Source organism: Hyposmocoma kahamanoa, unplaced genomic scaffold, assembly GCF_003589595.1.
Source record: "Hyposmocoma kahamanoa isolate Upper Pololo Valley unplaced genomic scaffold, ASM358959v1 62, whole genome shotgun sequence".
In the NCBI taxonomy this organism is placed as follows: domain Eukaryota; kingdom Metazoa; phylum Arthropoda; class Insecta; order Lepidoptera; family Cosmopterigidae; genus Hyposmocoma; species Hyposmocoma kahamanoa.
Window position 1 is genome coordinate 271473 of NW_020653850.1, and position 14337 is coordinate 285809.

The 14337-nt window shown below is 36.1% G+C and overlaps 1 protein-coding gene across 1 annotated transcript in view; it reads right to left on the reverse strand.

Moving 5' to 3' along the window:
* The window catches only part of LOC113229846 (syntaxin-binding protein 5), a 352330-nt gene that overhangs the window by 39647 nt on the left and 298346 nt on the right, over positions 1-14337 (reverse strand). Inside the window, exons 3-4 of the mRNA XM_026463529.1 lie at positions 13843-14025; positions 5788-5922 (exon numbers count right to left, since the gene is read on the reverse strand). Coding sequence (XP_026319314.1) covers positions 5788-5922; positions 13843-14025 — 318 coding nt within the window. The remainder of the gene's footprint in view (positions 1-5787; positions 5923-13842; positions 14026-14337) is intronic.

The following is a 14337-nucleotide window of genomic DNA, read 5'->3' on the forward strand; positions in this document are numbered from 1 at the left end:
CCTGACCACTCATGTATAGCCAGCTAGCTACAGCTAGGTAGTTGACTAGGTAGCTAGGAGTTATTAAAACCACCAAATATTAATTAATTACTTTTTCGAAATAACGTTTGTTCCAATTTTCTTTCACCAAAAACCATATTATAACGAAATCGTTGTTCGTTTAGGATATTTTATTATTAAGGAATAACAACAGTCAACTTAAATACATCTTACGAACGAATTATTCATTCCGGAAGCTTTTAATGCGCCCCGCATAAAAAAATAAACAAATAAGAATCATTCACTTGTGACGGCAACGACCCGTCGCATAAAATTTTCATTGCAATAAAAATAAAAATAATTAATATAATTTTAATAAAAATCAATAAAATAAATTAATATATAAATTGTATATATAATGGTATAAAAATAAATTGATTTATGACCTAAATATGTGTATAGCCTACATTTATTTCTGTCGTGAGTTTGGGTGTAATTTGCGGTTGTCTATGTGTGTGTCCATGACACCCGCGATACAGGGCTTCCCTAGTGCGGGGCTATCAGTGTGTGTGTGTTATTATTATTATTTTTTACAAAGAGCAGTCCCTAGAGTTTCTTACTTATATTTTTCAGGTGAATCTGCCTGCCATTTGTTAACCCATGTGATTAGAATATTTTTTTTATTTTAGTCAAAAATTACTTAGCCACGTTTACTTGATGTCATAATACAGTAATTATTCACATGGAGCTAAACATGATTGGCTTGTGTAGAGTATTAATAAGTACCCTCTATTGTACCGCATGTCCTTTCAGCGTAATATAACGCATGAAGTTGAAGTTAATAATGAAACGTTTCGGGTGCTATTAAAAGAAAAAGGCCAATGGCCACTTGCGAGGGTAATAAACAATGAGAGGAAAAAAACAGCGCCCGCGCCGACAAGGGAATATTACATATTAATTTTACATATCAAATAGGGTGCTTGTCGGGATTGCGATTATGGGCAGCTCACACCAACCGGGATTGTGGAACAAATTAATGGCTCACTTTGTATCTTGATTTGATTTGGCTTTGTACATTGATTGAAAGGAATATTTGACGACAAAAAAATCTTAAAGAGCGCGTCAAGCATTCATTTTGATAAAAGCCGTTCATTATTGTGTAGATTTATTTGGAATGACTTGTGTTTGAAGCGTGGTTATGAGATTAATCTAACACAAGCACAAGTTAAATGAGTTACACACGGGTACGTGTGTTTTAGTGAGGTGTAGGCCTTGTGTTACATTAGCTGTGTTAAAGTTAATTGTTAAATGTTAGAGAGACTGAGGGGTTAAATATATGCAAATCCTGATAAATACAATTATCATTATTAGTACGAGTTAATAATCTGCATTAATAGAGCTGTAATGTGTAATAATAATAATAATAATAATTCATTTATTCGCTTCAAATAGGGTAGGGTACATTACACATGTTGATGGTAAAAATTAAATCAGAACTTAAGCCTATTCGGCCTTCTAAAATAAAAGCATGCAAATACAATAATAAAATAATACATTGGTGGATTGAGATTCGATTTTAAAACAATACCTAATTAGGCAACAAATTGATAAATTTAAGATAATTGATTTAATTTGATATGTCAGAATCGTGTATGTCATAATTTAATAATAATAATATATATATATTTTTTTTAATGATGGGAAAAATGTATGCATCAATTAATTATTCTTTATGATTCATGAATTCGTCAATAGAGTAAAACAAATGATCAAAGAGCCACATGCCCAATTCCTTTTTAAAATTAGTCAATGGTAGAGGCTTAATGCGATCTGGTATACGATTAAAAATTTTTCCACACATTACATACGAGTTATTTAGAAAACGTTTTGTTTTGGGTATTGTATTTAGTAAGACTTTATTGGGCTTCCTTAGGCTTCTGAATGTTACGTCCTTCGCTATTAAGAATTTCGATAGATTTCGTTTCACGAATATACCAACTTCGAAAATGTACAGGCATGGGAGGGGCAATACTCTTAGTGTTTTAAAGTGAGGACGACATGAGACATACGGTGCTACATTGCTTATGGCACGTATACATCGCTTTTGAGCAATAAAAACCTTCGCAAAATCTGTTCCGTTGCCCCAAATTACGATACCGTATCTGAGTACAGACTCAACATACGCAAAATAGGCAGTCCTGGCTGTGCATTTATTCGCTACTTTTGACAACTTGTAAAGAGCAAACGCAAACCTATTTATTTTAGCACATACTTTGTCCGTTTGATCCCTCCAATTCATCTTTTGGTCTATAATTAATCCTAGAAATGTCACATTGGTTTCGTTTTGCAAGATTTGTCCTTTATAATCCATGTCAATTGTCTGTGTTCGTAAGTTATTAAAATTCATTATATTAGTTTTAGTTAAATTAATTTGAAGATTGTGTTTTTGTAGGTAGTCAATTAGTGATGTCATTGTTTTTTTCAATTCGTTTTTATGATATTCTAATGTTGAATTTATTGGAGAAGTGACAACCACTGAAATATCATCTGCGAAAAGAATTATTTCGTGTTCCGTGCTATCACATACGTCATTAATATATAATAGGAATAGCAGGGGACCAAGTATACTCCCTTGAGGTACTCCGTAGTTATTACTTTTAAAGTGAGATTTATATATTTCGGTACAATTTTTTGTGTTTAGTTGGGTTATTTGTACGCATTGTGACCTATTTGTAAGGTAGGATTTTAACCAACTTAGTGCTGGACCTCGAACTCCGTTATGCTCTAATTTCGTCAATAATAAGTCGTGTGAAACGAAATCAAAAGCCCTAGACATGTCCAAAAATAGTCCCGACGTGTACAACTTTCTATTTACGTTTTGTAAAATCTCGTTAACTATGTGAAACGCTGCATGTGCTGTGGATTTGTTTTTTTGAAACCCATGTTGATTCTCATGTATAATTTTAAATCGATTAAAGTAGGATAAAAGCTTGTGGTACATGACTTTTTCAAATATTTTTGATAATACTGGAATCAAAGTGATAGGTCTATAGTTAGTAATATCTGTAGTGTCTCCTTTTTTGTGTAATGGTTTTACGATTGAGAGTTTTAATTTCTCTGGAAAACGTCCAGTTTCTAAGGAGAGATTTACTAAAAAGGCAAGTACTCCGCCTATCTGATCTTTACATGCTTTAATAACTTTAGTACATATAGAATCATAACCTTCAGATGGAGTGTTATTCACTGACAAAATTATTTTTTTAATGTCATTTTCGTCTACAGGAGTTAGAAAGATAGAATTTAAGTTTTTTTTGTTAGGTATCGTATTTTGTATGTCATTATTTAATTCGATAATTGATTCTATGAAATAATTATTTATTTTGGTTGCAATTTTTATTGGTTCCGTTATTTCAGTGTCTTTGTCTTTAATTTTTTGTATATAATTTTTAACGTAGCTACTACTAGTTTCATTTTTAATTATTGTCCATGTAGCTTTGCAAATATTCTTGCTGTTTACGACGAATTTTTTGTTCGCCATTTTCTTAGAATAATGAATACACTTTTTGAGTAATTTGTTGTAAGTCTGATAGATATGTTGACCGTTGTTTGTTTTGTGTGTGTAATAGTTAAAACGGAGTTTTCTATTTGTAGTACAGCTTTTTTTGAGGCCTCTTGTTAACCAGCGTGATTTAACGTGAATGTTGATATCATTTTAACTTTTACTAATGGAAAACAGAGTTTGTATAAGAGACAAAACAATTCATAGAACTCGTCAAAGGCTTTGTTCAAGGTTTGGTGTTTGTATATGTCCGAAAATGAGAGATTGCCTATGTGACCTACAAACCTTAATATGTTTTCTGTAGAATAACATCGTTTATAGGTAAATATCATTTTTGGAAATATAGACTTTTTGTTAACTTGGAATTGTAGGACCTGTGCTGTGTTATGATCGGATAGCCATAGTTCTGAAACCGAACCTATTGCATCGCTGACATTACTGATTATAAGATCTAGACATGATTTTCCTCTAGTAGGCTCAGTAATATGCAGGATTAGATTGTTGTTTTTTAAAATGTCGAACTGTCCATTTATTAGTTTATTCTGAAATATAAGGTCGCTTATATTTCTTATTTTCTGTAGTGAAATCATTTCAAAATGGGTTAATCTAGAGTTATGCGTGACTAAATGTCGACAAAGGTTGTTCGAGTAACAAAGGTGAAACAGGAACCTCTCTTGTAGCCTCTCTAATCGTTTAATGTGTACCTTCATCGGCTCCAGACGGGGCTACAATACTCTAATATACTATGCACATATCAATTAAAAAGTATAATAGAAAATTTAGGGTCCCCAAAGAATTTAGTTTGCCTAACACAAATCCGACAAGCCGGGAACCTTTCTCAGCAATTCGTGGTGTTCACAATAACATCAAGGTCACGCATGCTTAAAATCGATCTAGATTTCATTTATATTATACAATGTTTACAAAACCCTAGTTCTGTTTCTATTTTTTGAGCTTTTCTACTTCGCCCACATCTAAAATGTGTTTTAACGCCATTCATTGTTGGCGTTTTGCTAAAACGAAACCGTTAAACATAACTGTACCCCAATTTATCAAGTTCATCATCAATTATAAAAGGCATTGAGGTTCGAAAATGCTGCAACGAATTACGAAATAATCCGACGCTTGTTATTACTCGTAAGAAAGAGCCGCATTAAGAGTGTGCAAGTTCATAAACGTGAGCCATCACGAGTGACACAGAGATGCACTCAGTCGAGTGACGTCATGAATAGCGAGTTAAGTGGACGTAAAGTGCACAATCGCGGCGTTTACGGCCTCCACTTAACTGCGAATGCAGTTGCAGTGGACTGAATGAAATGTCTCTCGAGAGACAACTTTGTAAGTTAAATTTTTAGTTGTACGTCACTACGCACACAAGTAACAGGATTCGAGCAACATCATCTTAGTTATGCAGTTAGTACATAATGATGTTACGTGAGGGTATTCAAATTGAGCGCCGTTTCAAAGTAATTATGCTAGACGTCGCAATTGTTGCTACATATATGTGGTAGGTACTTGACAGAACCTCTGTAACAAGTAAAGTGGAAGAACATTGTAGGCAATGAACAAATTTCCTTGCAATTTCAAATTTCCGACTCCAAGATCTGTCTCCCGACATTTCCTTAGAAGGTATTGCGCAATGTACCTCTTTAAGACCCCATCATAGAATGGGAGCACCGTGCTGACTATGCAAATGAGCTGCAGCGCCACTCGCAGAGGCGCAGCGAGTAGCCAACTTTTAATTAAATTCCAAGTCGAAGAAACGAGTCGAGTCGCAGCGGATATAACGTTTCCTATTAAACTCCTCCCTTGAATTCGGTAAAAGTGTTTGAGCAGAACAGTTGTACGGAATTAACCAATCACCTATTATCATCTTAGTTTTCCAGACCCTTACCCCCATTGATCACATCGTTCAAAATATAGTTACGAGTATAAAGTATTAAACTTTAGGCGGATCGGATCAGGTTGTGGTCGTGGGTGTACATCAAAGACAAAGTTGCCGAGATTTTGTGAACTATCGACAAATTGTTTCAATAGTGAACAAGCTTGAAAGACGAACCTTCCCGAAATCATGCTTAACAAAATTAGAACTTTCTTACCTCAGTCTATACGTTGATAAAACCATTGATTTCTTTCTCGAAGTTATTCGATGGGAGTTTTAGAAGCTTGCAAGTTTGTATTTAAAAAAAATGAGAGTAGGGTTTTATCATGACGGTTGGATAAGAGTAAGTAGAGAAGAAGTTACTCACACTTCGATGGCCTTGTTCCAGTTGATAACGTATCCGCTGAGAGCGAAAGTCTCGATGTTGACGACGTGCACGTTGCCGCGCTCCGTGCCTACGTGGATCCACTTCGACGCCAGCGGCAGGTGCAGGCACGTGATCCTGGAAACACCAGCTCATGTAAGATGGATTCATATGGTTGTCAATGATGGACGAGAGATAGGAGAGGCTTAAATAGAGACAATAGATGTTAGCAGAAATCTTCAATTCCTAAAACTTATAATATAATTTAATGCATAAGAAATGTCAATGGTAATGGTTACAGACGCATAACGAGATTGTGTCGACCACCGTTGACAAGGTTTCAATCTCGCAGTGTCCCAGATCGCGCTTCCGCCGCAATGGCGCTGGCGTCGCGTCGGGCGAGCAACAAGAGCTTGAATATTCCATTGTGACTCCATTGAATGGAGCCTCTTTGAATACCCTTCGTCGGTGTAGGCTCGAACGAGGCCTGGCCACGGCTGTGGCCTACAAAGCTATCGATCTACTTTTCAAACATGGGCGGCGATGTTCGTACCTGTTGACGTTTCCTGTTGCTCTTGTTGTTGTGCATTTGAGATGCATTTTCTTCGTGTTTCCAACATGCATCGTGTAGTACCAACTGAGTATATTGTATGCGATTACAAGTCGTTTCAAGTATAATGTAAGTAGGTATTAGCGACGGTTACACCTCTATACTTGAAGTGAATTAATCATTCAAGGCTTCAATGTCTTTTATTGTTAATGCAAACGCGGCCGCTTAGAAATAAAAACACTCCGTTGTAAAACGATCGCAATTTGCTTACACGAGGTTGAAACCGTTAGATCATTATTCGATAACAACAGAATAGCTCCCGCTCGGCGCCGGCGCCAGTCGCCGCTGACAATTTCTCTCGCGACGCAAAGCTGTTTGCGATCACTTTGCAATGCACATCGCAAACATTTCAATTGTTGCTCGCATTTCCAAAGCTTCATTTCTCTTATTTGTTCAGTACCATTTCCTGATGCTGCTTATTTCAAATAATTACGAAGTTGGTAAGAAAATAACTTCATGGATATTGAATATTCGAAAACTAAAAATGTTTCACAGCGGCAATAGCATTGCTTAATATCTTCCATTTTATTGACAATAATATTAAGTCGTGTGTGTTGTCACAAGATAGTCGGTCCTCCGCTCAGTATCTAATAAGTTGTTATAGCCAATCAGAGCGGATATCCAGAACGCGTTATGGCATGGCGTCGGTCCGTTATGTTGTGTGGCCAATTACGGCTAAGTCATTTATGGCTCTGAGTTGCTCATTTTAGAATATTTGTATCTATGTGTGTTTTGCAAGTGGTTTAGCAAGTTTCGAAACAGCCGGATGTAATGGTTCCACCACTCAAAGAGGAACTACGATAATATAATCAGGTATTTCAGACACATTTTGCTTACATCTTGTATGAGGATAGGGCTGAAACCCAAAACTGGTCGACTTGCAATTTTGCGAACGGACATTTATAGCTGAGTTACGATTTAATCAAGTCATAAAAGAGCTCTACCGCGCTCTACCGCTACAGTAGGAATTACTATAACTCACTGTTGGGTTTAATAGGACGTTTGGTAACTCAAAAGAAAAATAAAACGAAATATTTTGAAACAAAAACATTTTTCACAGTAAACTGAACTTAAGTACTACAACAGTGCAATAACAGCAGAATTACATCCATATGATACACAAAATACCATTAAACATCAAAAGAGGTGTATTAAATATTAACAACTTTTGACATCGAGTACCAGGCACATATGAAAATAACAAACAAGGGTGGAGGGTGACACAGACTCAGACTATAGTAAACAATGGTTTCATTCCGGACACTCAATGAAGAAATTCAATCCACATGAAGAAAAAAGTGTCAGCGCAAGAGCAATAAATCGCCTAGAGGGTACAACTGAGAATGACACAGACAATATCTACCAATATGATAAAGGATTAAATGTGATGAGAGGTGCGAAACACTGAAGACATTGAGGATGAATGGATGGAAATCATGTACATGAAGATACTACTGAAAACTAACAAGGAATTCCACATTAAACTTTACAAACAGGTCAAAATGGAAATGCAGGAAACGTCACAGATGAGGCAGTCTGAAATATTCGAGTCAAAGAAGTTATGGATACATGATAGAGGGAGATAAAGGGGAACAACGATCGTGCGGACAACGACATCGAGCAAGGGCTTAGCGTTGACTTTCCCGCGATTGTGGGCGTAAAGTGGTTCGAATGACAATTACACTCATTGTGAGGTGCACAATTCGTGCCCGTTTTAGTCATAAGCGTGACACTTATCAATAGGCTGATAATCGAACGATATCGTTGTTAGTTTGTTTGAATTCCAACTTCAGACTGAAGTATCAATGGTTGCTCTGTTTAATCATGAATTGAGAATTTGTAAAGAGTTACCAACATAAACAAATTTTTAATAGTTTTTATTGAATACGTTCAATCTCATTGCAATTATCGTTAATACTAAATTCTGCGTATATAATCAGTCCGTTATAACCAATAGTCGGAAAAAGGTGTTCCACATATATAGATATACATTCATTTATAGACATACACTATGTAAGGAGCGATATGGAGTTGTTAAAACCACGAAACATTAATCAATCACTTTTTCGAATTTCGGATTTCCGGAAATGGACAAACTACCGACCTAGGAAGTCGAAGTCTAATAATGCCATTTAAAAAATGCAGTAAATAACTAACAGCCTAGATGCCGTTCCGTCAATGTAAGCTAGGGAGGGGCGGAGAGTGACCATTCTCGTTACTTTTTATATGCTTTGGTAAAAGGTCAGTTATCTACTGCATTTTGTACATGGCACCATTAGAATTACTTTAAAATCCGACTTCGACTTCCTAGGTCAGTAGTTTTGCCTTACGGTGCAGAAAAACCATTTCCGGAAATCTGGAATTCGAAAAAGTAATTAATTAATATTTGGTGGTTTTAACAACTCTGTGCCGCTCCTTGTAACTATATTTATACCTATATCTATGTATGTGGAATACCTTTTTCCGACCATTGGTTATAACATTTAATACCCAACGCAGGCGAGCTCACCGCTAAGCAGCCAACGGCAACCAACAATTGCAGGCAACACCACTCACCCCTTGATTTCGCACGTGCCACGCGACCGCTGCACGCGGTATCTGCAACAACGTGCCTGCTGACTATACGTACGTGCCATGAGAATCTAAAATAAATCTTGTGCATGTGATAAGGGCTATGTAACACGTATTGTCGCTGCGTAAGGCGAAATGTCAAGTCGCAATACAATTGGCTTGATGCTGTCAATTTTATTTTGACTAACAATTGAACAATTGCGAATTTTTCGTAACCCAGGCACATAACAACTTGTACTGAAATCGTAATATAAATTCGAAACACGGAACTAAAGCTGTGCAAATAACAATAAAAATTGCAAAGGACAATTTGTTCCAAAAATTAAACTTCACTTGACATACAAATACTTATTAAAGAAATAAGCAGTTATCAAAAGGTTATCAAAATGAAGAAAATCATTACTTCAGATAAGGAACAGAATAAAAAGGTGGTGGAACAATTGGACGCGTGAGGAAACAAATTAAAGACAAATCATTCTAAAGCGCGAATTGCGAATAGAACAAATGAGTTAACGAACGAGAATACGATTCAATAAAAAATCGCAAAAATCGTATAATGGTTCTCTTTTCACATCGTCACGGCCGAGTCCAACTTGATAACCAATTCACCTATTAATAAAATCTATAGAGACTGTATTCGTATCCAAGGAATCATAAAAAAAATTGAAGATAAGAGACCGTTGATTTTGGAATTAAATTAGGTAATTTTTGTCTAATCCAGGATGACTTTACCAAATGTATAAACTCCATTACAGATTTCTTTTCCTATAAAGGTCTTCAAATTTGACTATAATTTTATTATACTATAATTTGATTATAATTGAAATATTTATTTACATTTGATATATTTATTTATAGTTTTATTTTGTACATTCAATTTATTATAGACTTTGTATGTATTAATTATCAACATTACTTAATATATATATATATATATTCGTATGTACATTTGATTTATTAAATTTATCTGTGTATTTATTGAGTATAGTATATTTCATTTCTTTACTTATCTATTTTTAGTGCCACCCCAAAAACCAACTTTCCTCTCAGATTTTCAAAGGTTAGTTGGAAGAAATCTCTTTATGGGATAAGCTCGCCTTTGTACACAAATATTTAAATTGTTTCTGAAAATTTGTAAGTTACTTTGTGGTACAATAAAGTGTTTAAATAAATAAATAAATAAATAAATAATTGATTTGACCTACAAATGACATGAATTTACTATATTGTCTATTTTTACTTCCACAGGACAAGACAGTAACTTAATATTGCTTATAACATGTTATAATAACTTTATTCACGTTACTAGAATTGATTCAGACTTATAAAATTTGTCATGAAATAAAATTAAAAAAAAATTTGCATGACAGTATTTGGTAAAATATGAAACTTGTTACTATACACCACCTTTTGTAAAACATATTTTGTGCAAATAAATATCAATCAATCCTATAATCACATAGCTAATTTATAAATATTTCAGAGCATGGTTATTAGTGGGGTCATTGAGTTAAGCTCGAAGCCAACACTCACCCTTGCACCACACTCCCAGCGAGACAAGGAGTTTAATTAATGCGAGCGTGTAATATACCTAATGGCAGCCATTAATCAGCTAACCAGCCAGCTAGCAATTGCGCTTGCGACTGCATGCTTAGATTAAACACGTACGCTTTTATCTTAGATCACTAACGTAATATTTGATGTTGAACGTATGCCGTATGTCTACTTTGATTTAAATTTTTTGGACACGCAACCGGGGCTTCGTAACGTCAATGATTTGTGCTAGTATGACTTATCAGCGAAAAGAGTCGATTGTCAGACGGACAATTGGACGGACGACAGAAAGGTACAGATTTAATCCGGTTTGTATTATTCATAAATGACACGAGGAATTACTTAACAATTGTACATGGCTCTGTGCAGTCTATTAATATCTTCTGTTAATTTCATTAAAACATTTACTTTAAAGAGTACCGGACCTATTTATAAACGTAAAACAAAGAAACAATAAATATTTACTCTCTGGTCACATACAGTGTTTATTCACAACTTTCACATCCCAAACGTTTTCGGTCCTTTTACTAAAGTTCATCCACTAAACTAGACGATAATGACCTCTAGCTAATTTTCCAGAGCATACAACAAGGGGTCTTGTACAAGTAGATGGTTAGTATATAATAAAGGCATGTGAACAATGGGAATACGGAGTGAAAAGCCGTCGCGGGTGTGCGATGCGCTAATTGCGGACCCTTGAGCGAGTGAGCCACCTTATTAATTAAAGCTCATTGTACAGTAGTGGACAGGTACGACATTGTAAGGAGAAACACGACATCATTTCATTAAAAAGAAACAGACGAATACAAATTACTACGAAGTTGTCAAGGAAGAGTTCATTAGTAACCCATAAGTCCCACAGCTGGGCACGGGTCTTCTGTCAGACGAGGGTTTAGGCCATAGTCCGCCACTCTGGCCCAATGCGGGTCGGGGACTTCACACGTTTTTTGAGGGTCGTTAATCTTCTTCGACGTGCACGTTTCGTGACTATGTTTTCCTTCACCGAAAAGCTCATGATAAATTTCAAATTAAATATCGCACATAAATTCCGAGAAACTCAGAAGCGCGAGTTTCTCGGGATTCGAACCCGGATAAGAAGAGTTATCATGATGAAAATAAACGTAACTTTCATTGGATAGGTTAAGGGAGAAAGGGAAAAGAACATAAAATAAAAATATTTTTTCTTCAGCTGTAAGGAACGTACAATCCAAACATCAGTAAAACATGAATAAAATTACATATATTTTTCAGCCTTATACGGTCGGAGCTCATTAGTAAGCTTTCGACTTGTACAGAATAATTTCGAGGAATCGGCACGCGTCGCGTTTCACGCTTCAAATATGTCGGTTTCTCAAAAGTCACGAGTTTCCCAAAAGACGGGCACGAGCTAGCAATTTGATTTTGATGAGTAAGTATCTTTTATCATGAAGGAAAATAGATGTCAGTAAGCAACTTTATGTATTTCTTACACTTGCACGAGTTTGAATCGCGGAACAAAAGTACATACTTTCTCAAAACAAATAAGTTTGATATTAGCTTTTCAGCTATATTCGGTACCGTTCCGAAGGTTATAACGAAGTTTCAGAGTAGAGTTTTTGAAGTTTTGCTGAAGAAAATTGAGGTAAAGTCGTGCATACGCCTCAGGGATCATTTGACTAAAACGAATGTAGCGTTTGATCAAATCCCAAAACATTTCAGCCCCTGTTACTTCGACACATTGCGATTATCATTGATTGGCCAATCGCAGTCCTGCAGGCAGTAACGGGACACGCGTTCCTGTTTCGGTCAAATTGTTATCAATATTTTATGTAAAAAGCGACGTTCGTCTGTCAAATATACATATTATTAACATCCTATGAATTTAGGGATTAATACATAATTAATTATCTGGTTTATAGTGTCAGTCAACTCAGGTACCATAACAGTGGCGCCTACATTACTATCTCACCCCTCGCGTTACGTCCCTAACCTCTCACCCTCGTGGAATGAATGAACATCACAACACTATCCTTGAAAAGGCCTTGATGCTGTTTTGATTAAGCGACATGCCATCACTCAAGGAAGATAAGTATCTCAGTTAAATGAGAAAATTAGGATTTGGCGGAAAATCTTTTAGGATGAATCCGGAGAAAGGAAAACTTGTGTTTCTCAGGCGGTTGCGGAAATACAAAGAGAAAAGTTTATTACGAGAGCAAAGATACGTTTTTGTTTTAGTTGTTCCTATGTTGTTAAATTAATTCTTCGCTTTCAAAACCAGACATGATTGTAGACGAGTTGGAGTAAAGCAGAGTCGGCTATTAAAAAATTTTAATTCAGATTTGTATATACTCAAATATCGTACTCACAAGTATGCGAGTAATAATGTAATTGTGTCAAAAGAATAACAAAAACAGGAGGGTCCAAAACAAATAATCCCCGAAGTTGGCCGGACGAGAACCCGAACTGGCGGATCCGGGGAGCTAATTTTGTATAATTTGTATACTAATTAGATATTACCAACTTTTACAACACCGCTTGTGTACAAACGACTGTTTCATACTCTGCAATAAACCGACGAACGCCCAAAATAATACTCTTATAAACCAAACGGTTTGTTTACTTCATTTTTACTTGAATAACGTTATCGGCAAAAGATTAAGTAAACTAAGAAGACGTCTAAGCACCAGAGAGCTTACTTAAAATTAGGAATGAAATTATTTTCAACTACATTCGCTTTAAATACAATCATTTTTAACCATTCGAATATAAATCTAGCAAGGTTCATTGCTTCGTACAAGTTACTTTTGGAATAATTTCACATCAGAGCAGAGCTGCATAATTATATCGTACCAAGCTGTTGAAACATTATTGTATACATAAAAATCCGCCTTTCTCCCCTTCACGTCCTCGTTTTGCTAAACCATACACAGATGGCGCGGCAATCGCAAAATTAGCTCGAGTTTTAGAGCGGAACGAAAAACGAACGGCACTGGTATTTGTCAATTTAATAGAGATACATCGTTTTGGAGTCCTTTTGCTTTTGTAGCACGCCTCGATTTATCGATTCTGTTTTGTTTAGGGTTTGCTAACTTGTTTATTGAGGATCGCTTGTTGATTTACAGCCACAAACAAGACTTTAAATACACATGTAGATGGGGTGAATGTTTCAATTTCGAAATGAATTCGAGGACCGTCTGAAGCTCTTTGTTTTTAAGAACCCATTTCCCTTTGACATCGTGGTTGACCACGAATCGTACTTACCTTAAAAGCCCGTTTACCTTTGGAAATTAGTGTATAAAGTTTTTGTGTTCATAGAAAATAATCTTCAAAAAGTGCCGTCTCACCGTTCTCTCTGGAACTTTAAGGACTGCACACGCTGCGGCGACTTCTGGCGGAAGGTCCAGAGATGCAGCTGGTCGTCGGCCGTGGCAGTGACGAGTGCACCTTCGTTGACGAGGAATTGCGCGTGCAGTACTGCCTCGCCCGTGTCGTGCCGCACGTGCGCGTCCACGCCCGGCCCGCCCAGTCTGAATTATGCTTGTTAAGAAAATTTTGGTAGATCGTCTTGATTTATGAAAGCAGTTAGTGATGCACTTACTTATTATAACTTTAAAAACGTACAATTTTAATTAAGTTTATTGAATGTCAGGCTGTTTCACCACCATGATATTCAATTTTTTTTTTGTGAAATTAATCCACCACTTCGTTACAATTTTAATACAAAGATTGGATTCGAACCAACGTGTTAGAAGATAAAGCGTGCTTTGCTAGAGCAAACCGTGGCAGACGCTATGCCAACCAAACCACGGAACGAACCAGCGGACCTTATGAATTTTTCT